Source organism: Heptranchias perlo, chromosome 38 (assembly GCF_035084215.1).
Source record: "Heptranchias perlo isolate sHepPer1 chromosome 38, sHepPer1.hap1, whole genome shotgun sequence".
Lineage (NCBI taxonomy): Eukaryota > Metazoa > Chordata > Chondrichthyes > Hexanchiformes > Hexanchidae > Heptranchias > Heptranchias perlo.
This window is the reverse complement of record NC_090362.1, coordinates 8,201,584-8,227,225: the sequence shown is the minus strand read 5'-3', so window position 1 is coordinate 8,227,225 and position 25,642 is coordinate 8,201,584. Positions and strand designations below refer to the sequence as shown.

Genomic DNA, 25,642 nt, shown 5'->3' with positions numbered 1-25,642 from the left:
TGGTTGGAATGTGGAACTCGTTACCACAAGGAGTAGCTGAGGTGAATAGCATAGATGCATTTAAGGGGAAGCTAGAAAAACACATGAGGGAGAGAGGAATAGAAGGATATGTTGATAGGGTGAGATGAAGTAGGGAGGGAGGAGGCTCGTGTGGAGCATAAACATCGGCATAGACCAGTTGGGCCGAATGGCCTTTTACTGTCCTGTAAATTCTATGCTCTTTCTCCCTCTTTAGGGGTTGGATTTTCTTACAGGTTCTCAATGGTGTCTCACGATACAAAAATTCTGATTTTCCTTCATGAATTTTGTTTTTGACAGATCATAGAATGAAGTTACAATTTGAATTTGGCACGTTTTGTTGCGTACACTTTTGACCTGAGATGAGTTTCCCACCTGACTCTGTAGGGCTTCCATCTTTTTTAACAAGGGCGGAGCGGATGATTCTCCAGCACAGCTCGACTTCACAGCCTCCCAGCACCTCACAAAGCGACTGTAGCTCCTCACCGGACTGGACAATCGCTCTTGCTGCAGCTCTCCATATCTCCTCATCGCCGTAGCAACATTCTGAAGGCGGGGGGACACAGAAAGAAAGAAGCTCGACATCATCCAGGACAAAACAGCCTGCTTGACTGGCAGCCCGTCCAGCACCTTAAACGTTCACTCCCTCCACCACCGTGGCTGCAGTGTGCACCATCCACAGGATGCACTGCAGCAACTCGCCAAGGCTTCTTCGACAGCACCTCCCAAACCTGCAACCTCTACCACCTAGAAGGACAAGAGCAGCAGGCACATGGGAACAATACCACCTGCACGTTCCCCTCCAAGTCACACACCATCCCGACTTGGAAATATATCGGCCGTTCCTTCATCGTCGCTGGGTCAAAATCCTGGAATTCCCTTCCTAATAGCACTGTGGGAGAACCTTCACCACACGGACTGCAGCGGTTCAAGAAGGCGGCTCACCACCACCTTCTCAAGGGCAATTAGGGATGGGCAATAAATGCTGGCCTTGCCAGTGATGCCACAATCTGAGAATTAATTTTTTTTAATATTTAAGAGACAACAGGAGTGATTTTAACCCTACCCACCCAGTGAAAGCCGGGCAGGTGGCCAGTTAAAATGCTGCAGGTTACTGACCTGCCAGAAAGCCACCGCAGATCCCAATGACTGCGATTTTTACTCCGGCTTCTTGACGGGCAGCTGAGCCACCTGTCCAAAGCCAGCGGGGTCCTTCTTTAAATATGCAGTTCAGCATCTAATGACATCAAACAGGCCCCAATGGCATTTTAACTCAGGCCTGAGCCCTGTGCCGGAGATGCCGCTGGGTCTATGACGGAGGTGCCGCTGGGTCTATGACGGAGGTGCCACTGGGTCTATGACGGAGGTGCCGCTGGGTCTATGACGGAGGTGCCGCTGGGTCTATGACGGAGGTGCCGCTGGGTCTATGACGGAGGTGCCGCTGGGTCTATGACGGAGGTGCCGCTGGGTCTATGACGGAGGTGCCGCTGGGTCTATGAAGGAGGTGCCGCTGGGTCTATGACGGAGGTGCCGCTGGGTCTATGACGGAGGTGCCGCTGGGTCTATGACGGAGGTGCCGCTGGGTCTATGACGGAGATGCCTCGGGGCCCTGTTATTGGCCTGGGAGCAGAAATTCCATTGCACCTGGGCCTCAACAGCACGAAGGCCAGGGATGAGGGTACAGGAAAATGGGCGCCATTATCATTTTAGCACAGAAAGTTAAGTGGGGGTGGCATGGGATTGAGAGAAACAGCCATGGAACCAGTGTGGCCAATTACTGCCCAGCAATCCAAATTGTCCCAGGTCTTTCACCAAGACCTGAGTTGAGTCTGGGATAATTGTTGTGAAGAGGCACTGGGTTTGGCTGAGTTCGTTTGTCAGCCTGTTAACTATTTGACCCTGACACCGACGAGAAGGGCGGATCTTCACTCACCTCGTACGTGTTCCTCGGAAGTCGGCCACAGGCCAGGCCTTGCCGCAGGGCCCTCACGTTATGCTCCAGGTCCAGTCGCGTGGAGAAAACAGTCGTGCGGTCGGGGAGTCCGTCTTCCCCTGGTCCGTAACATCGGGCACTTTGTTGTGGCTTCAGCTCCTGCAGCGAGTAAAGCAAAGACGCAGATGAGGAGCCCGTGCGCTCGACATCCCTCCCGTACCGCCGTAAATCTGCTGTTCGCTCACTGAGGCAGCACCTGACTGGTGAGATCACCAGGAACATTAGGAATAGGAGTTCAGACCCTCGGGCCTGTTCCGCCATTCAATCAGATCACGGCTGAACTGTTCCTCAACTCCATTTTCCCGCCTTTGCTCCGTATCCTTCGATACCCTTACCCAACAAAAATCTATCGATCTCAGTTTTAAAAGACCCAATTGTCCCGCAGCATCCACTGCCTTTTGGGGAGAGAGTTCCCGATTCCCACTACCCTGTGTGTGGAAAAGTGCTTCCTGATTTCCCTCCCAAAACGGCCTAGCTCTAATTTTTAAGATTACGCCCCCCCCCCCCCCTCGTTCTGGATTCCCCCGCCAGTGGAAATAGTTTCTCCGTGTCGATCCCGTCGAATCCTTTTCACATTCTAAACACTGGTTTTAATCATCGGGCCGACCTCCCAACCCGCGCCCTGCGAGGCCCCCTCCATGTTGAGGGCGGAGCCTTATTAACAGGCCGCTGGTGAACCGAGCGGCCCGAGCGGCTTGTCCCACTGCAGCTCTCCAGCTCCGGGTCAGTGTGATATCAGCAGGTCTGCAGACTGACTGACCAGCGGAGAGCTGGGTCACGGAGTGGGAGGGGGGGGGCGGTGGGGAGGATGGCGGAGAAGGAGGGCCTGGGGCAGCATAGGCCCACAGTGATCTTGTGGGGCCCAGATGAGCACTCCTGCCCCTCCTGATTTTAGACACCCTTTTTTTTTGGGGGGGGGGACCTCTTCCTCTTCACCACTAGGTTTTTACTGAGCAGAGCATCCAGGGCCCAATAAGCCCTCAGAATTGCCTCGGGGGGGGGGGGGGGGTGGGGGGGCCCTCCGTACATCAGAGGCCCCTGGTTTCCATAGACTCAGGAGGCTCAGCGCTGAGTGCCCGAGTTATAATGGCGGCGGAGCGGGAACGGATGACCGGCTTGAAGTGGAAGCAGTGTGACTGCCACCTGGGAAGCGGGCGTGGGCCTGTGCGATTATGGTCACTGACCAGCTGCTCGTTGATGGGGTACGAGCTCTTTCTGTTATCGTGGACCATGTCAATGTGCCTAGGGGGGGGCCGACGGCTGCACAGGTCCCATCAATAACCCCCCTGTACTTTGGGAAAACTACCAGTGTGATGAGATTGGGGGGTCCTGCCATGGCGTTGCTGCTGCCCAGTGGGGAAAAGATATAAAAGTGAATTGTGGATACAGTTAGTGGCCTAATGGCGGGTGATGCCAGTCTATCTCTGGTGTCACCTGACACCCTTTCTCATTCATCTTTCTCTTCCTCCATTAACGCCGGTGAGCCCGGAAAGACCCTACAATTAAACGGAGTAAAAGCAAACGACCACCGTGGATCAAAGGGACCCTACCCCACAGGACAAGGGCAGCAGGCGCACGGGAGCACCATCACCTGCACGTTCCCCTCCAAGCCACACACCATCCCGACTTGGAAATATAACTGTAAACAATTTTACAACACCAAGTTATAGTCCAGCAATTTTATTTTAAATTCACAAGCTTTCGGAGGCTTCCCCCTTCCTCAGGTGAACGATGTGAAATGAAGTCCTCGAAATGAAATCGCATTTATAATTCACAGAACAATGCTTGGTGAGTACAGACAGTTTTTTCAACTGCCCGTTGCCAAGGCAATCAGTGTGCAGACAGACAGGTGTTACCTGCCAGGTCTCACAGAATATACAAATCACCAAAAAAAAAAAAAAAAACCAACAAACAAAAAAAAACAGAGATAGAGAGGTAGAAACATAGAAAAGACAGCAACTGACCCGTTATATTAAAAACAGATAACACTTCAGCAGTCATGGACATTCATCCACCGACCTTCGGGTAAGCGTTCTCCAAGGCGGCCTTCGAGACACACGACAACGCAAAATCGTCGAGCAGAAATTGATAGCCAAGTTCCGCACCCATGAGGACGGCCTCAACCGGGATCTTGGGTTCATGTCACGCTACACGTTACCCCACCAGCGAACAAATGTTATCTGTTTTTAATATAACGGGTCAGTTGCTGTCTTTTCTATGTTTCTACCTCTCTATCTCTGTTTTTTTTTGTTTGTTGGTTTTTTTTTTTGTTTTTTTTTTGGTGATTTGTATATTCTGTGAGACCTGGCAGGTAACACCTGTCTGTCTGCACACTGATTGCCTTGGCAACGGGCAGTTGAAAAAACTGTCTGTACTCACCAAGCATTGTTCTGTGAATTATAAATGCGATTTCATTTCGAGGACTTCATTTCACATCGTTCACCTGAGGAAGGGGGAAGCCTCCGAAAGCTTGTGAATTTAAAATAAAATTGCTGGACTATAACTTGGTGTTGTAAAATTGTTTACAATTGTGAACCCCAGTCCATCACCGGCATCTCCACATCATGACTACCATCGACACCACAAACTGCCGGCTCACAGTGGAAAGGATATCCAAGAAGATCGCGCATTTAGACACAGACATCAAGTTTTTACAGAGCTGCAAGAAAGCAGACAAGATCCCGAAAGGACTCCAGATCACGAACCCACTCAGGTCCACATACAACTCGGATTACGCTGAGAGACTCTGCCGCCGTACCTCTCGCACACTCCGCAACCATCTCATACACCAACTCTACAGCAGACGCCACAACCTCGAAACCAAGATAGAGTCCATACTCTCAACCTGTACTCAGGACACAGCAGACCAGCTACGTTATACCGCCAAACAGACGAGGCAACGGAACTACGCTGCCTACATGAAAACCAAGAGCAGGAAGCTTGAGAAACTCGGCATCACCACCAGCATCGACCAAGCTTCCCCCGGTACCACGGTTGCAACCACAGGGAAGTCTATTGTCAATTTGTCCGACCACACCCTTCAACCAGACGAAATCGAAGTTCTCAGCCGAGGGCTCAATTTCTGCCCCACTACCAAAATGGACCCCACTAGTCTCGCGGCGGACACAGAGGAATTCATCAGGAGAATGAGGCTCCGGGAATTCTACCACAAACCCCAAGATTTCAGCAGCGAACCCAATGAGACAATCAACGATCCGGAACAGCAGACAGAGGGATCCGCGGTACAGCAACCGAAGAGGAAAGAGTCAAACTGGACTCCTCCGGAGGGTCGCTGCCCTCAGCTTGACATGTATGCTCAAGCTATCAGGAAATGCGTCAATGCCAGATTCATCAGCCGCACTCAGAAGACAGTCCAGAATGTCACCCGAGCACAACGCAACGCCATCAACGCTCTCAAGACCAACCGCAACATCGTCATCAAACCAGCGGACAAAGGAGGAGCCATTGTCATACAGAACAGAACGGACTATTGCAAAGAAGCATACCGACAACTGGACAACCAGGAACACTACAGACGGTTACCCGCAGACCCGACCAAAGAACACACCCACCAGCTCAACAAACTGATCAAGACCTTCGATCCAGACCTTCAAAACATCCTACGCACTCTCATCCCACGTACTCCCCGCGTGGGAGACTTCTACTGCCTCCCAAAGATACACAAAGCCAACACACCCGGACGTCCTATCGTATCAGGCAACGGAACCCTGTGTGAGAACCTCTCTGGATACATCGAGGGCATCCTGAAACCCATCGTACAGGGAACCCCCAGCTTCTGTCGCGACACTACAGACTTCCTACAAAAACTCAGTACCCACGGACCAGTTGAACCAGGAACACTTCTCACCACGATGGACGTCTCGGCACTCTACACCAGTATCCCCCACGATGACGGCATCGCTGCGACAGCATCAATACTCAACACCAACAACAGCCAATCTCCAGACGCCATCCTACAACTCATCCGTTTCATCCTGGATCACAATGTCTTCACCTTCGATAACCAGTTCTTTACCCAAACACACGGAACAGCCATGGGGACCAAATTCGCACCCCAATACGCCAACATTTTCATGCACAAGTTCGAGCAGGACTTCTTCACTGCACAAGACCTCCAACCAACACTATACACCAGATACATCGACGATATTTTCTTTCTATGGACCCACGGCAAGGAATCACTAAAGAGACTACACGATAACATCAACAAGTTCCATCCCACCATCAAGCTCACCATGGACTACTCCTCAGAATCAGTTTCTTTCTTGGACACACGAATCTCCATCAAAGACGGGCACCTCAGCACCTCACTCTACCGCAAGCCCACGGACAACCTCACGATGCTCCACTTTTCCAGCTTCCACCCTAACCACGTCAAAGAGGCCATCCCCTATGGACAGGCCCTGCGAATACACAGGGTCTGCTCAGACGAGGAGGAACGCGATGGACACCTACAGACGCTGAAAGACGCCCTAGTAAGAACGGGATATGACGCTCGACTCATCGATCGACAGTTCCGACGGGCCACAGCAAAAAATCGCATAGACCTCCTCAGGAGACTAACACGGGATGCAACCAACAGAGTACCCTTTGTCGTCCAGTACTTCCCCGGAGCGGAGAAACTACGCCATGTTCTCCGCAGCCTTCAACATGTCATCAATGAGGACAAACACCTCGCTATGGCCATCCCCACACCTCCACTGCTCGCCTTTAAACAGCCACCCAACCTCAAACAGACCATCGTTCGCAGCAAATTACCTAGCTTTCAAGAGAACAGCGTCCACGACACCACACAACCCTGCCACGGTAACCTCTGCAAGACATGCCAGATCATCGACACAGATACCACCATCACACGAGAGGACACCACCCACCAGGTGCATGGTTCATACTCCTGTGACTCGGCCAACGTTGTCTACCTCATACGTTGCAGGAAAGGATGCCCCAGAGCATGGTACATTGGCGAGACCATGCAGACGCTGCGACAACGGATGAACGGACACCGCGCAACAATCGCCAAACAGGAGGGTTCCCTCCCAGTCGGGGAACACTTCAGCAGTCATGGACATTCATCCACCGACCTTCGGGTAAGCGTTCTCCAAGGCGGCCTTCGAGACACACGACAACGCAAAATCGTCGAGCAGAAATTGATAGCCAAGTTCCGCACCCATGAGGACGGCCTCAACCGGGATCTTGGGTTCATGTCACGCTACACGTTACCCCACCAGCGAACAAATGTTATCTGTTTTTAATATAACGGGTCAGTTGCTGTCTTTTCTATGTTTCTACCTCTCTATCTCTGTTTTTTTTTGTTTGTTGGTTTTTTTTTTTTTTTTTTGGTGATTTGTATATTCTGTGAGACCTGGCAGGTAACACCTGTCTGTCTGCACACTGATTGCCTTGGCAACGGGCAGTTGAAAAAACTGTCTGTACTCACCAAGCATTGTTCTGTGAATTATAAATGCGATTTCATTTCGAGGACTTCATTTCACATCGTTCACCTGAGGAAGGGGGAAGCCTCCGAAAGCTTGTGAATTTAAAATAAAATTGCTGGACTATAACTTGGTGTTGTAAAATTGTTTACAATTGTGAACCCCAGTCCATCACCGGCATCTCCACATCTGGAAATATAACGGCCGTCCCTTCATCGTCGCTGGGTCAAAATCCTGGAACTCCCTTCCTAACAGCACTGTGGGAGAACCTTCACCACATGGACTGCAGCGGTTCAAGAAGGCGGCTCTCCACCACCTTCTCAAGGGCAATTAGGGATGGGCAATAAATGCTGGTCTTGACAGCGATCCCTAGAATGAATTTTTGAAAAAGGCAAGAACTTAAATAGGACTATATAGAAATTACAGCACAGAACAGGCCATTCGGCCCAACTGGTCTATGTCGGTCTTTATCCTCCACATGACCCGTATACCTAATCGCACGTTCCCATATCTCTTTACCCCGCCCCCCCCCGTCCTTAAACCACCTATCTAATTTACTCTTAAATGTTGACATGGTCTCTGCTTCAATCAGAAGTTGAAAGGTCATCGACCTGTAACGTTAACTCTGTTTCTCTCTCTACAGTTGGTGTCTGACCCGCTGAGAGTTTCCAGCATTTTCAGTTTTTATTTCAGATTTCCAGCCTCCGGGGTATTTTGTAAACAGTGGGACAGACTTTGACTGTGTGCGATAGTGTAAAGCGGGTGATAGCCTGTCTTACACCTCTCCCCGTTGATGTCAGAGACGTAAAACAGGCTGCCGACTCGTTATCACCCGTTTTACATCATCGCACAAAGTCCAAATCTATCCCACGCTCTCCCGCTCTTTTTCCTAACTCACTGCCCTGAAATTTCAAGTCGGACTATTAAAGCCAGCAGATCCAATCAGTCTGAGCTTGGCCAAAACCCGACCCCAGAGGTCAAAGTGCACTGCGCTAATCCAGTGAGCCACACTGCTCCCCGACGGCAACTTTAATATCCCGTGGTCCAAAAATTTGTATCTGATGGAATAACTGCACACTGTCGCAAACCACTGTCTGCCCAGTGAATAAATCAATCCGTTTTCTCGGTTTGCTGATTAGAATTCGATCTGTTAATGTGACTTTACCGTCAGTCTCTGTAATCGATCTTCTTCCTGTTCCCTGCTCAGAATTAGTTTCCTGTCAATCCCCCGATCTGTATCCTGCTGTTGGCGCTTCTGTCCTTGATGGGGCCTGTGTGGCACAGTGCACAACACAGTCGTTAGAAGTGAGACAACTGAAGGGGCAGGGTCATGAATTTTAATATTTAGAATTGAGGGGTGGAGCAGTGGATTATAACAGCTGGAATTGAGCAGTAAGCCAGGAGGAGTAAGTGCCTTTTGGTTTGTCTTCTGGTTGAAACGTCAAACCGAGGCCCAGTTTGCCAACTCACGTGAAGGTAAAACATCCCATGACACTATTTGAAGAAGAGTAGAGAGTTCTCCCCGATGTCCCATCCCTCAACTAACATCACTAAAACAGATTAACTGGTCGTTTATCTCATTGTTCTTTGTGGGAGCTTGCTGTGCGCAAATTGGTTGTTGTGTTTGCCTCCATAACAACAGTGATTGTGCTTCAAAAGCAGTTAATTGGCTGAAATGTGTTTTGGATGTCTTGAGGGTATGACAAGGTGCAAGGTGCTTTATAAACAGACTACAGCAGAATTAGAGGCACGGGACAGGGGACTTAGAATTGAGAGAATTGCACAATTATACTGCGGGATGGGGGGATGAATTATTCATAACGCCAGCTGATATACTGCGGCATTGCTCGAGTCCAGAGGTTATACTGTTACTGAGGATGGAATTACTAAGGTATAGAATTGAGAATGAAGTGCCCATCGCCACTGAATGAAGGTGAGAAGAAGTTTGTAGAAAAACTCCTAGAGACATTGAATTAAGTGATTTTTGATTGTTTCCTTGAAAATAAATAGCATTTCCATCTATCCACAGGAGAGGAAGGGGGCACAGTTAACAAACAGCAAGTCCTGGCACACTCTGTGAATGGCCACACTTACTATTAATCAGGAAACAATTGTGCAAATTACAGGCACCGATGCATGCTGGGAGCTGTAGCATGTTACCTTATTGAGTCTCTTCAGCTGACATTGATAAGTTCCGGAAGCTGCATGAAATTAGGGCTAAGGTTCCTGACAGACACAGGCGTCAATGGGGGGACATTGTCAGTGGTATCTCTAACACAGAAAGTTCTGTTATATAAAAGAAAGACTTGCATTTATATAGCGCCATTTCACGACCTCAGGACGTCCCAAAGCACTTTACAGCCAATTAAATACTTTTGAAGTGTTGTCACTGTTATAATGTAATAGCCAATTTGTGCACAGCAAGATCCCACAAACAGCAATGTGATAATGACCAGATAATCTATTTTTTTTTAAATCATGTTGGTTGAGGGGTAAACATTGGCCAGGACACCAGGGAGAACTCCCCTGCTCTTCTTTGAATAGTGCCATGGAATCTTTCACGTCCAGCTGAAAGGGTAGACAAGGCCTCGGTTTAACATCTCATCCGAAAGACGGCACCTCCGACAGTGCAGCACTCCCTCGGTATTGCAGTGAAGTGTCGGCCTAGATTTTGTGCTGAAGTCTCCGGAGTGGGACTTGAACCCACGACCTTCTGACCCAGAGGTGAGAGAGCTACCCACTGATCCACAGGTAGGTTTAATTTTTTTAATATCATTTGCATCTCTTTATTCTATCACAAACGTTATTTCCAGTCGTTAGTCCTCAGATTACGAAGAAAACTCAGCAGGGAGACTTACTCCAGGTCGCAAGGCATGCTTCCTATTGGCTGAGGTAGAGTGACCAGGATACGGGTCTTCGGGAGCAAAGAGTGGTCTTCCCATCTGATCGAGGGCAGCACTGATCAGCACAGCAACGCAAGGGGTTAACAAAAGGGGGTAATCTAAATGATTCTTCTCAAAAAAAGAAAGGCAAGTACAGCCCTTCAGTGTGAGTAAGTGCTGTGCTCAGTACTTACGTGGCTGAGAGTTTGGTGGGTCGTCTCACGCCCGTTGCTGCTTCATCAGAGGCTCCGCTCGCTAACGACATCACATCTGCTTCGTAGACCAGCACATCTGCACTGGTATCGACTCCCAGTAAGGCACCGAAAACTTCACATGAACAGCAACAGTGTTTTTATAATACAAGGCAACATCACCATTGATGTTATTACTATCAGCATGCAGTAATATTACTGGCGTACAGCAACACCATCACTACTGCCTAGATTAGAATCATAGAATGGTTGCAGCACAGAGGGAGGCCATTGGGCCCGTCAAGCCCGTGCTGGCTCTCTGCAAGAGCAATCCAGCTAGTCCCACTCGCCTGCCCTTTCCACGTAGCCCTGCAAATTTTTTCCCATAATCCTTAACAGGATTAATACTGTCCCTTGATTGGCACCCCGTCCACCAGCTTAAACATTCACTCCCTCCACCACCGGCGCACTGTGGCTGCAGCGTGTACCATCCACAGGATGCACTGCAGAAACTCGCCAAGGCTTCTTCGGCAGCACCTCCCAAACCCGCGACCTCTACCACCTAGAAGGACAAGGGCAGCAGGTGCATGGGAACAACACCACCTGCACGTTCCCCTCCAAGTCACACACCATCCCTTCTTGGACATATATCGGCCGTTCCTTCATCGTCACTGGGTCAAAATCCTGGAACTCCCTTCCTAACAGCACTGTGGGAGAACCGTCACCACACGGACTGCAGCGGTTCAAGAAGGTGGCTCACCACCACCTTCTCAAGGGCAATTAGGGATGGGCAATAAATGCCGGCCTCGCCAGCGACGTCCATGTCCCGAGAATTAATTTTAAAAATACTCACACGGGGTAGCAGCTTTAATACTGCGGTACATTATTTATAATGTAGTAATAATAGCTGCCTTCTTGCTGCTTTTTCAGATCACCATGGGAACAATCTCGCAGAAATCAATGGTCCATAGTCAGGCTCCAGACTGGGTCAGGATATCGTTGCGAGTCCCCTCAGCTCTCAATGCTTCATTTATTTTTTATATCTATCTTTCTTTTTTTAAGTGATTTTTTTTTTCTCCTCAGCGGGAGCGGGAATCGGCCCAGTAATATTCAATTAAAAATAAATGAACTCGTGACATGGAACGTGCACCCACAGGGGAAGAGTCCCTCTGCGCACCCTGTGTGATGAAGTTGTACACCCATTCATAAATAACGTGCGTCTGATTTCTTCCCCCCATTTTCTTTAAACACTTTTGTTAATTAGTTATAAAAACAATGGAGATGACGGGAAAAAGGCTGTTTGACTGGCAGTCGAGAATCTTCCAACCAGGTAACGAAGAGTCTGTTGGCTTTCCAATTGGCCGGGGGAAGGCGGTGTGTCACGATGATGGACGTGTCAGGCGACCAATGGCGGGAGCATGGAGGCAGGAGGTCATGTGATGAAACCTCCAGGAATGCGTCCAACCAGAGTTGGCAACCCTGCCCATGGTTCATAGCCCTTGTTTCTTTAATTTTGAATTGAATTTTACAGGGCTGGTTCTCTGACTGGACGCTCCCGGCGAGGAGTGGAGCTCACAGGGAGCCCTGGGAGGGAAGTGTTAGGCTGTGGGGCCCGTGATTCTCAACCAGCGCTCCCTGAGATTCCGGCCTCTTACCCAGAGCGTCTGGTCAGAGAGTCGGGCCCTACATTACAACAGTGAGCAACCTTCAAAAGTACTTCATTGGCTGCAAGGCATTTTGGGACAGCCTGAGGTTGCGACAGGCGCTATATAAATGCAAGTTCTTTCTTCCTTTGAAGCAGTTTGTTCATTTATTCGTTGAGGCATCTAGATGTTGGGCCAAGTCTGAGTGCAGATCACCACCATCAAGGTTGACTATAGGAGAAACAATAAGGTAAACAAACGAACTTGCATTTATATAGAGCCTTTCACGACCTCAGGACATCCCAAAGCGCTTTACAGCCAATGAAGTGCTTTTTGAAATGTAGTCACTCTTGCAATGTAGGAAACGTGACAGCCAATTTGCGCACAGCAAGATCCCGCAAACAGCAATGTGATCAATGACCAATTAAACTGTTTTTCATGGTGTTGGTCAAGGTGCTAATTCATTACTAATGGTGCCAGGTATAGTTCCTACTTTGTTTCCATCTTCTAGTTGAGTTAACAGTGTAAAAGGTTGAGACGTTAAGCCTCGAGCGATGGAACTATTTAATTATTTACACGCTTCGCTTGAGCAGGTCCCGCCCCTTACCTGAGATAACGCCGTTTAGCAGAGTGTCACACCGCCTTGTCACGGCAGGCAGCCATTCTGGCGATTCCAGGAGGCCTTCGCTCTGACAGACATCGGGCGCCTCCAACACTCGGGCCAGGGCGTGCATCTCTGTAACAAGATCAGCATCTCAACTCACCAGGAGACTCTGAGGCAATGTTAGGCCTAGCCCCGCGGACAGAAAATCGAGCAGGCCTCGTACCAGACGTGCTGCCCCTCCACACCCGAAACACTCTTCTCCTGAGCAAACGCGAGGAGTGCTATATCGAAAGATTTACTGCATAGAACATACATATGTTAGGTAACTAACTCACAAGCACGCGTGTGTGAGTATCAGGAGCAGTGCATTTGAAGAACTGAGTGACCAACTGGTAAGCCACTGACCTTTCACCTCTAGGGCCTGATTGAGGCAGGCCTAGGGGTCAGGCTCAAGTTAAAATGCTGGCGGAGCGGGAACAGGGGCGGCGAGTTCACCACCTCGATTTTAACCCAGCTACCGCCCCATTTCCGCTGGGCGGAGGGAGTTAAAATTGGCCCCGTCTATTTCACCTTTTTAGAAAATAACTATTATTATTAATAATTATTGGGGCTCCAGCTCCATCTGGTGGCGGCTCTGCGCAGTACTGTCACGACCCGTGTTTAATAGCCTCATAAAGTGCTACATTGGACGTGTTCGTCCTGGGTTCCCCACCATTGCCACACACTGGAGATACGTGGAGCTCGTGCAGCAAACATCAGTCTACTCCCTCCACGGTATCTCTTTAATCCAACCCAGCCAACTCCGAGCTAGCCCATGTTCAGGTGGGGAGCTGAAGACAGTCATCGCAAACAAAATTGCACTGAAAAGTGGCTAATTCGCTTTTATGCAGTCAGGGCCGCACATGCTCCACAGAGAATCATTCAGGCACACCATGCTGTGGATCGGTGTGGTGTCATGGACGTCCCTACTCTAACACCCTGTATTTACCAATCTGCACACCGCAAGGCTCTGCCCATTCAACAGTTTATAGGCAGACAGTGATCGAATGTCCCCAGCCTGAGGGGGCCTGTACTCTGGTGCTGTAGATGGTACCAAGGCTCCATTTCACCTTTGCTGCCTGCGGCCTCCTCCTCACCGCCAATGGAAGCTCAGTCAGTACCGGCTGTAACAGAAATGAAGTGCGTTTGTCTTTCGCTGGATTCTTTAGCACAGGCCATAGATCAGACACAGGGTACCAGAACTGAGAGGTTATACTTATCAGGAAAGGCTGAACAGGCTGGGGCTCTTTTCTCTAGAAAAGGGAGGGCTGAGCGGTGACTTGATAGAGGTCTTTAAGATATTGATAGGGTAGACGTAGAGAAAATGTTTCCACTTGCCGGGGGAAGACCAAAACTAGAGGTCATCAATATAAGATCGTCACTAATAAATCCAATAGGGAATTCAGGAGAAACTTCTTTACCCAGAGAGTGGTTGGAATGTGGAACTCGCTCCCACAAGGAGTAGTTGAGGCGAATAACATTTAAGGGGAAGCCGGATAAACACATGAGGGAGAAAGGAATAGAAGGATATGCTGATGGGGTTGGATGAAGTAGGGAGGGAGGAGGCTCGTGTGGGGCATAAACACCAGCATGGACCTGTTGGGCCGAATGGCCTGTTTCTGAGCTGTAGTTTCGATGTAACAAACGTTCAGTTACTGCTAGCTGTTTCTTCCAGCTGTATGGAATTTGCATTACGTTCCCCCAATACTTGAACCACAGCGCAAGGCAGAGGGAGCTCATGGTACATTACCACTAATTACTCACCCCGTCCATCCCTTCCCTCCCCCTGTGTGATTCTCTTTTGTCCTGAATTATTTATATTTAAGAGATTATTTGTTGCTAACTGCCAGGCTGTCTGGGAACAGCCTTCCGGGTTTTGCGTGGAATTAGAAACCGTCCCCACTGACCTCATCCTTTTTACTAGTGGGTTCGGTCAGCAGCAAACACCTGCTCTCCGCTAGGCTCCTGCCCACCGCGAGGCCTCAATTCAGCACCAGTGCCAGGCCGGTGCCGCGGTGAACAACCCCCCACCCCCACCCCGGGTCATGGTGAGACACACCGGGGTCACCGTGAGACACACCCGGGGTCACCGTGAGACACACCCGGGGTCACCGTGAGACACACTCGGGGTCACGGCGAGACACACTCGGGGTCACGGCGAGACACACCCGGGTCACCGTGAGACACACCCGGGGTCACGGCGAGACACACCCGGGGTCACGGCGAGACACACCCGGGGTCACGGCGAGACACACCCAGGGTCACCGTGAGACACACCCGGGGTCACCGTGAGACACACCCGGGGTCACGGCGAGACACACCAGGGTCACCGTGAGACACACTCGGGGTCACGGCGAGACACACCCGGGTCACCGTGAGACACACCGCGTAATCCGGCTCGAGTTCGTGAACGGTCGGCCTGATGAGAAACGGAAAATTTGAATCTTTGCACGTGGCCATTTTCTGAATCATGTCACGAGTTCCAGCTACACAGACGGGGACCAGGTGAGAGACATGTATGGCTGCTGTGCACCGTCCCGTGATCATAGGAACAGGAGCAGGCCATTCAGCCTCCACCATTCAATCTGATCATGACTGATCTGCACCTCCACTCCATTTACCCACCTTAGCTCCATATTCCCTTGGTACCCTTACCTAACAAAAATCTATCGATCTCAGTCTTGAAAGCTCCAGTTGTCCCCCAGCATCCACAGCCTTCTGGGGGAAGAGAGGTCCAGATTTCTACTACCCTGTGTAAAAAAAACCCCCTTGATTTCACTCCTGAACGGCCGAGCTCTAATTTTAAGATTATGTCCCCTTGTTCTTGATTCCCCGACCAGAGGAAATAGTTTCTCTCTATCTACCCTATCGAATCCTTTTAAACACCTCGATCAGATCACCCCTCAATCTTCTACACTCATTGGAATACAAGCCACCTTTATGCAACCTGTCCTCATGATTTAACCCTCTAAGCCCCAGTATCATTCTGGTGATTCTGTGCTGAATCTCAGGGCCTTCCCCCTGGTTGAAATCAGGAGCCTCCTCCAACTACAAACTCACTCATTTAAAAAAAAAACCCACTGGTGTAAATTTTGACATACACGTCTGGAAGAAACAGCAATTAATTGTATCCATGTGATCTATATCAATTAGTATTAATTGTATTCAGGTGGTGCATATCAATTGAAAACTCTCTCGTATCCATTTCTACGAGAGATAATCTAGGGTGAGGTGTGGGTGATGTGGATCTCTGTGAATAAAGGCTTGGAAGCAACTGATGACCGGGCTATCCGATTTAGAACAAGGAAGAGGATTCTAGCACAGTACCTTTCTGGAGAAGTATTTTCCGCAGTTTCTCTGTGACTTGGTTCACCGTCTGATAAATCCTGAGGGATCCAATCACGACGGAGCTGGAGGGAGCCTCTCGAGCCTCGGTGTGAGAGGAACCTGGGATGAGGATGGGAGACGTCAAGAGTGGTGGGTCTTGCTGGCTAATCCAGATAAACAGGTGCCCTGCCAGCCTAGAGTGCCAGAGCTGTTCACACGATAACTAGACTCAATTAACGGGGGTGTTCTGATGGGTCGGCAGGTTTATTCAGTGCCCAGGAATGAGTCGGAGTCGATCCGAGGTCTGTGACGGGGCAACAGTAGGGGAGCTACAAATGACCTCAGTGCCTTGGATTAGAAGGAGTGGGAATAAAACTGGCCTGGGTTCAAAAGGCACTGTCGCCATTTAAAAGTGTCAGGCAAACTTTTTGATTTGCTTACAGGCACACAATGTAACAGTAAAAATCATAGATAGTACGGCAGTATAGTGGTTATGTTATTGGACTAGTAATCCAGAGGCCTGGACTAATAAATTGAATGTGAGTTTGATTGTTATAGAAACCCAACTGGTTCACCAATGGCCTTTAGGGAAGGAAACCTGCCGTCCTCACCCTGTCTGGCTCTTAAATGCCCTCTGAAGTGGCCCAGTGAGCTACCCAGTTGTATTAAATGTTCAAGAAGGTGGCTCACCACCACCTTCTCAGGGGCAACTAGGGATGGGCAATAAACGCTGGCCTTGCCAGCGATGCCCACATCCTGAGAATGAATAAAAACATCTTTGTTGTGTGATTTGCACATACTAACATCATAAGAAACAAAGGTGAAGTATTTTCTGTGACATGTGAATTAATAGGTGTCAGTCATGGTCATTATCTCATAGCTGCTTGTGGGATCTTGCTGTGCGCAAATTGGCTGCCACGTTTCCCACACTACAACAGTGATTTCAAAAGTACTTCATTGGCTGTAGAACATCCTGAGGCTGTGAACGTAAGAACGTAAGAAATAGGATCAGGAGTAGGCCATTCGGCCCCTCGAGCCTGCTTCGCTATTCAATAAGATCATGGCTGATCTTTGACCTCAACTCCACTTTCCCACCCTATCCCCATATCCCTTGATTCCCCTAAAGTCCAAAAATCTATCCATCTCAGCCTTGAATATACTCAACGACTCAGCATCCACAGCCCTCTGGGGTATAGAATTCCAAAGATTCACAACCCTCTGAGTGAAGAAATTCCTCCTCATCTCGGTCTTGAATGGCCGACCCCTTATCCTGAGACTATGCCCCCAGTTCTAGACTCTCCAGCCAGGAGAAACAACCTCTCAGCATCTACCCTGTCAAGCTCCCTCAGAATCTTATATGTTTCAATGAGATCACCTCTCATTCTTTTAAACTCCAGAGAGAATAGGCCCATTCTACTCAATCTCTCCTCATAGGACAACCCTCTCATCCCAGGAATCAATCTAGTGAACCTTCGTTGCACCGCCTCTAAGGCAAGTATATCCTTCCTTCGATAAGGAGACCAAAACTCTATACGGTACTCCAGGTGTGGTCTTACCAAAGCCCTGTACAATTGCGGTAAGACTTCCTTACTCTTGTACTCCAACCTCCTTGTAATAAAGGGCCAACATGCCATTTGCCTTTCTAATTGCTTGCTGGACCTGCATGCTAACTGTGAAAGGCGTTATATTAATGCAAGTCTTTCTTTATCAGAAAGTACCACAGTCTGATCATTCCACCTACCTGGATGAGAGCCCTTTCCTTGCTGGGGTCCTTCAGCCGAAATTGGTGCATGTTCGTTACCTGCCTCCCGGCTCTCACCAGCGTCCCCTACAGGAAACTGCAGCAAACAAAATGAGCCGGGTAACTGCAGTGAGTCCATTGGCATCACTCAACATCAGACAGACCAGCCTTCCTGTATTCCTTACATTACTGAGGTGGGGGGGGGGGGGGACAATTTTGACTTTGGGTGATAGTAAAATGGACAATTATCGACTCACTCTGGTCATTATCTCATTGCTGTTTGTGGGAGCTTGCTGCGTGCAAATTGGCTGCCGTGTTTCCCTCCATTACAACAGTGACGACACTTTGTACTTCATTGGCTGTAAAGCACTTTGGGACATCCTGAGGTTGTGAAAGGAACTATGTAATTGCAAGTCTGTCTTTTTTTTGCTTTCGTCAGAATATGTCATCATGGGAGAGATGTCCAACGGGAGGCTGAATCAATATCTCCTGTTTTGCATTATCACCCAAAATCAAAATGACCCCCAAAATGTTTATCTGTACTTTTATTCCATATTTTCAAAAATTCCCTCCCCCCTTCTTTAATGCCCCCTCCATCACACACGTCAATGTCCCATTGTAACTGTCTGGTAGAAAGTTTCCAAGGGAGGCCAAGATATAGTTTCCATCAGTTAATCCTCCTGCTTGTGAAGTGGGGCCTAACCCTACACTTTGTGCCTCCTTCATGCCATTGAGAAGTCGCTCTATGAGACTAAGGCAAGTACAAGTTCGATGGATGGCTGGGGAGAGGGAATATGGGGAGCTATCCAAGCTAAGATGGTTCTGAATACATTGGGATGTCCATTAACTGCCCAGTCATAGGCGTGACGTGTTTCTAGTGTTTAGGTCATTGTTGTCCCTCAGACGGGAGGGGCGGTTTTTCCAGGTTCTGAGCCCAGGTGATTTGAAAGGCTTGGGTGCAAATATATCAGGAAATCTGGTTCCTTTAAAGCTAAGCTTTGATTTTCTGGTTTTCTAATATTCGCTGAGCCCAGGTTATCCACTGCACTTGGGCGAGACCCAGGAAAATCGCCCCTCATGTCTCTTGGGAATCAACAACTTGACAGGCTTCTCGAACCGTGACCAATTCCCCAGCATGCAGCGGCAGAGGGTGTTATCTCTCTTTGTTTATAAAGGTGTGTGATGTAACGTACTGAGAATACCTACAAACTACAGAAAAAAGTCCTCCATTTTGTCACAGGGAGACCTGAATAAAAGTCAAGCCTCTCTCCTCCAGAAAAAAGAAAAACATAAAATGTTCACCAAAACCATTTGTCTTAGTTTACTCTAAAATGGCCTCACGGGTTGTAAGGGGTGAGTCTGTGATCATGAGCTCCCAGCAGGGAGCCACACCTAACAGGAGTGTGGGTCAAAGAATCAGGGCTACAGAGTTGCCGCCCTCTCTCTGTCCTGTGCTCCCTTCAGACGTGGCTCTCCGTTGGGAGCTCATTGCGAAATCACCTCCTGTAAAGTGTAGTCAGCTACCAGAGTGATGTAGTTCCCAGTTAGACCCTGAGATATCAATCAATACACTGAGATATCAATCATTACACTGAGCTATCAATCAATAAACTGAGATATCAATCATTACACTGAGCTATCAATCAATAAACTGAGATATCAATCATTACACTGAGATATCCATCAATAAACTGAGATATCAATCATTACACTGAGATATCAATCAATACACTGAGATATCAATCAATAAACTGAGATATCAATCATTACACTGAGATATCAATCAATAAACTGAGATATCAATCAATAAACTGAGATATCAATCAATACACTGAGATATCAATCATTACACTGAGATATCAATCAATAAACTGAGATATCAATCAATAAACTGAGATATCAATCAATAAACTGAGCTATCTATCAATAAACTGAGATATCAATCAATAAACTGAGATATCAATCATTACACTGAGATATCAATCATTACACTGAGATATCAATCAATAAACTGAGATATCAATCAATAAACTGAGATATCAATCATTACACTGAGATATCAATCAATACACTGAGATATCAATCAATAAACTGAGCTATCTATCAATAAACTGAGATATCAATCATTACACTGAGATATCCATCAATAAACTGAGATATCAATCATTACACTGAGATATCAATCAATACACTGAGATATCCATCAATAAACTGAGATATCAATCATTACACTGAGATATCAATCATTACACTGAGATATCCATCAATAAACTGAGATATCAATCAATAAACTGAGATATCAATCAATAAACTGAGATATCAATCATTACACTGAGATATCAATCATTACACTGAGATATCCATCAATAAACTGAGATATCAATCATTACACTGAGATATCAATCATTACACTGAGATATCCATCAATAAACTGAGATATCAATCATTACACTGAGATATCAATCAATAAACTGAGCTATCTATCAATAAACTGAGATATCAATCAGTACCCTGAGATATCAATCATTACACTGAGATATCAATCAATAAACTGAGCTATCTATCAATAAACTGAGATATCAATCATTACATTGAGATATCAATCATTACACTGAGATATCAATCAATAAACTGAGCTATCTACCAATAAACTGAGATATCAATCATTACACTGAGATATCAATCAATAAACTGAGATATCAATCATTACACTGAGATATCAATCATTACACTGAGATATCAATCAATAAACTGAGCTATCTACCAATAAACTGAGATATCAATCATTACACTGAGATATCAATCATTACCCTGAGATATCTATCAATATCCTGAGATATCCATCAATAGACTGAGATATCCATCAATAGACTGAGATATCCATCAATAACCTGAGATATCTATCAATAACCTGAGATATCTATCAATATCCTGAGATATCCATCAATAGACTGAGATATCCATCAATATCCTGAGATATCTATCAATAACCTGAGATATCTATCAATAAACTGAGATATCCATCAATACCCTGAGATATCTATCAATAAACTGAGATATCCATCAATAAACTGAGATATCTATCAATAAACTGAGATATTCATCAATACCCTGAGATATCTATCAATAAACTGAGATATCTATCAATAAACTGAGATATCTATCAATGCCCTGAGATATCTATCAATGCCATGTGGCTTTTAATCCCTTTAAGATTCTCCTCAGATTGTCCCCATCACACTGGGTGCTTACACTTCAATCCTTCAAGTCCTGTTTCGAAAGCTGCGATCTGATTGGAATCCTGCAGTGCAGAGTAGTCTGTCTCACTGGAATGATGTGAGAATTGGTCACAGAGCAAAAAAAACGAGAAACTGGGCAATGAAAAGCTGTCGTGCTCATTAATCCTGTGTCTATTTGTGATGAGCGAGGCAGCCAGTTTGATTTGAACATCATGCACTTTTTTTTATGCTTTCCTCCTTTTCACCCCTTCCTGTCGGAGGGTGCAGACTCACACAGACACTATTCCTCAGGCATTCTTCCAGTGTGAGTCTCCATCCTGGGTGTCGGGAGGTTATCGTACTATAGCCGTGGGGAGTTATCACAGTAAAACTCGACACACGGGTTCTGCCAACAAAGGTCACTGATGGCTATCAAGAGCAGCCCAATTTCTCTCTCCCTCCCGACCCTACAGAGGACAAGACCAAGTCTGGCAAACCCAGAAACACTCCAGCTGGAATGAGCTAACTTCCCATGTCCGTGAATCATTTGATGAGTCAGGAGTAGAAAATGTGTTACTTTCAGCTACATCCCACTGCAAATGGTCAATCGTCAATCCACATGTACAGAATGACAAAAAACATCATGTACACATGAAAAGGAGGGGCTACCTGAGTGAAGGTGAGGAGTTACCTGAGTGAAGGTGAGGAGTTACCTGAGTGAAGGTGAGGAGTTACCTGAGTGATGGTGAGGAGTTACCTGAGTGAAGGTGAGGAGTTACCTGAGTGAAGGTGAGGAGTTACCTGAGTGAAGGTGAGTTACCTAAGTGATGGTGAGGAGTTACCTGAGTGAAGGTGAGGAGTTACCTGAGTGAAGGTGAGGAGTTACCTGAGTGAAGGTGAGTTACCTAAGTGATGGTGAGGAGTTACCTGAGTGAAGGTGAGGAGTTACCTGAGTGAAGGCGAGGAGTTACCTGAGTGAAGGCGAGGAGTTACCTGAGTGAAGGTGAGTTACCTAAGTGATGGTGAGGAGTTACCTGAGTGAAGGTGAGGAGTTACCTGAGTGAAGGCGAGGAGTTACCTGAGTGAAGGCGAGGAGTTACCTGAGTGAAGGTGAGGAGTTACCTGAGTGAAGGTGAGGAGTTACCTGAGTGAAGGTGAGTTACCTAAGTGATGGTGAGGAGTTACCTGAGTGAAGGTGAGGAGTTACCTGAGTGAAGGTGAGGAGTTACCTGAGTGAAGGTGAGTTACCTAAGTGATGGTGAGGAGTTACCTGAGTGAAGGTGAGGAGTTACCTGAGTGAAGGTGAGTTACCTGAGTGATGGTGAGGAGTTACCTGAGTGAAGGTGAGTTACCTGAGTGAAGGTGAGGAGTTACCTGAGTGATGGTGAGGAGTTACCTGAGTGAAGGTGAGGAGTTACCTGAGTGAAGGTGAGTTACCTGAGTGAAGGTGAGGAGTTACCTGAGTGAAGGTGAGGAGTTACCTGAGTGATGGTGAGGAGTTACCTGAGTGAAGGTGAGGAGTTACCTGAGTGAAGGTGAGTTACCTAAGTGATGGTGAGGAGTTACCTGAGTGAAGGTGAGTTACCTGAGTGAAGGTGAGTTACCTGAGTGAAGGTGAGGAGTTACCTGAGTGAAGGTGAGGAGTTACCTGAGTGAAGGTGAGTTACCTAAGTGATGGTGAGGAGTTACCTGAGTGAAGGTGAGGAGTTACCTGAGTGAAGGTGAGGAGTTACCTGAGTGAAGGTGAGTTACCTGAGTGAAGGAGAGGAGTTACCTGAGTGAAGGTGAGTTACCTGAGTGAAGGTGAGGAGTTACCTGAGTGAAGGTGAGGAGTTACCTGAGTGAAGGTGAGTTACCTAAGTGATGGTGAGGAGTTACCTGAGTGAAGGTGAGGAGTTACCTGAGTGAAGGTGAGGAGTTACCTGAGTGAAGGTGAGGAGTTACCTGAGTGAAGGTGAGGAGTTACCTGAGTGTTCTTGTCGCACAAATCAGCATCAGTCACTCCCAGTCCAGAAATATCATGCCAGGGTGCATGACCAGAAGATGAGCTCTCTGCAGACTCCGAGACTACACGGTCAGCCATTGGTTTACACTCTGAGACTACACGGTCAGCCATTGGTTTACACTCTGAGACTACACGGTCAGCCATTGGTTTACACTCTGAGACTACACAGTCAGCCATTGGTTTACACTCTGAGACTACACGGTCAGCCATTGGTTTACACTCTGAGACTACACAGTCAGCCATTGGTTTACACTCTGAGACTACACGGTCAGCCATTGGTTTACACTCTGAGACTACACAGTCAGCCATTGGTTTACACTCTGAGACTACACAGTCAGCCATTGGTTTACACTCTGAGACTACACGGTCAGCCATTGGTTTACACTCTGAGACTACACGGTCAGCCATTGGTTTACACTCTGAGACTACACAGTCAGCCATTGGTTTACACTCTGAGACTACACAGTCAGCCATTGGTTTACACTCTGGGACTACACCGTCAGCCATTGGTTCAAACTCCGAGTCCACAGATGCATCCCCCAGTTGTGAGGTCACATTCTCATCCACTGGCTCAAACTGTGCTCCACTGTTCCCCCGTGTTTCTGTGGAAACAATTGCTTCGGTTTAATTTCTGGAATCCCTGACATCACAAACTGACACTTCAAAATGCCAATTACTGTAAGTTTATTTTTATGAAACAGATAAATCAGATTAGTCAAAATCAGCTGTTATACAATGTAACTTTGACGGCACAGCTCTGGTCTCCACACTATGGAAAAGGATATTGAAGCATTGGAAAAAGTGCAGAAAAGGTTTACAAGGATGTTGCCAGAATTGAGAGGATGTAACTATCAGGAAAGATTGATCAGACTGGGACTCTTTTCTCTGGAAAAGATAAGACTTAGAAGAGACCTGATGGAGGTCTTTCAAATTATGAAGGGGTTCGATAGGATGGAAGAGGAGAGACCATTTCCACTTGTGGGTGAGTCCAGAACAAGGGGACATGAATATAAGGCAGTCACTAACACATCAAATAAATAGTACAGGAGGAATTTATTTACAGAGAGTGGTGAGAATGTGGAACTCACTGCCACAGGGAGTGCAAATAACATTGCCACATTTAAGGGGAGGCTTACGTACATAGAGAAGGGAATAGAGTGATACGGGGGCATGATGGGAGGAGGTAATTAGAGTGGGAAGAGGCTCGTGTGGGGTAGAAACACCGACATACAGAGTTGGGCCGAATGGTCCATCTCTGTGCTGTAGATTCTATGTGATTGATTAGGTGGGAACGGGAGACTCAAAGTGGCGGGAATCAGACGGAGGATCAACACATTGAAACCACCCTGACGTAGAGTGGGGGGGATACAGGCACTCATACTCCCAGTTAACAGGGAGAGTTACAGGATTCTTACAGCAACAGAGTGAATAGAAATAGCTCCAAGAGATAATACTCTTGAAATAGAATTGTGATTTGTTCAGTTACGTGTTGATCTGGCCTCGTCCTGTACAACATCTGGACAGTCCCGACACGCTCACCTGTGACTCCACCTGCCAGTAGCTTCAAGTCCTCTCTTTCCAGCTGCTGTAGTTTCCCACGGGCGATATCTTCAGTTTCACGAGCCGAAGTTCTGGACAAGCGGCCAGATTCCCTGTGAGTTAAGGTCCTGCTTGTGTTTCGCTGCGTTTCAAGGTTCAGGGAGTCTTCCTGCAGTAACACACGTGCCACCTGTCATTTTTGAAGTAACATTTCAGCCCAAGTCAGCTTGTCAGCGTGCCCCTGGGACTGGACGTTATCAACATGAACCAGTCAGACCAGCTGGAGGGCAGGACTGAAAGCCATTCGAACAAATCCATTGCACCGAACTATCTGCAACTGCTGGCTGCACACTAAATTGAGACAGAAATTTTTAAGATTTAGCCCTCTATTGAAACAACTGGCTTTTGGCTTTCGCTGTGAATGCTGGGAGAGCATTGGCTTGCTCATAATGAGAGGAAGCAAGAGGCAGGCATGATGCAGCAAAGTGTGAGAATGTAATCCTGAGGACTGAGAGTCAGAGATTGCTGCGTTGCCAATTAAACCATTAAACCCTGTATATCTGATCAGGTAGACGTAGAAGAACTCAAGGGACTATCTAAAAAAGGGAAGAGTTTTTCCCGGTGTCCTGGAGAGATATTTATCCCTCAATCAACATGACCAAAACATGATTAACCCTCCATGTACATAAATATAAGATGGTCACTAATAAATCCAATAGAGAATTCAGGAGAAACTCCTTTACACAGAGAGTGGTTAGAATCTGGAACTCACTACCACAAGGAGTAGTTGAGGCGAATAACAGAGATGCATTTAAGGAGAAGCTGGATAAACCCATGAGGGAGAAAGGAGTAGGATACACTGATAGGGTTAGAGGAAGTAAGGAGGGAGGAGGCTCGTGTGGAACATAAACACTGGCATGGACCTTTGGGCCGAATGGCCTGTTTCTGTGCTGTACGTTTGATGTAATTCTATGTAAAATGCTCAGCTT

At 47.5% G+C, this 25,642-nt stretch overlaps 2 protein-coding genes across 2 annotated transcripts in view; both read right to left on the bottom strand.

Moving 5' to 3' along the window:
- Positions 1–25,642, bottom strand: part of LOC137304707 (small ribosomal subunit protein eS17) — a 135,231-nt gene that overhangs the window by 72,448 nt on the left and 37,141 nt on the right. The window lies entirely within an intron of this gene.
- Positions 1–25,642, bottom strand: part of LOC137304576 (uncharacterized) — a 55,474-nt gene that overhangs the window by 7,161 nt on the left and 22,671 nt on the right. The window contains exons 13-21 of the mRNA XM_067973222.1: positions 24,654–24,822; positions 23,076–23,716; positions 17,892–17,988; positions 16,151–16,270; positions 12,788–12,916; positions 10,541–10,673; positions 8,630–8,735; positions 1,952–2,110; positions 394–564 (exon numbers count right to left, since the gene is read on the bottom strand). Of these exons, the coding sequence (XP_067829323.1) occupies positions 394–564; positions 1,952–2,110; positions 8,630–8,735; positions 10,541–10,673; positions 12,788–12,916; positions 16,151–16,270; positions 17,892–17,988; positions 23,076–23,716; positions 24,654–24,822 (1,725 nt within the window). The remainder of the gene's footprint in view (positions 1–393; positions 565–1,951; positions 2,111–8,629; positions 8,736–10,540; positions 10,674–12,787; positions 12,917–16,150; positions 16,271–17,891; positions 17,989–23,075; positions 23,717–24,653; positions 24,823–25,642) is intronic.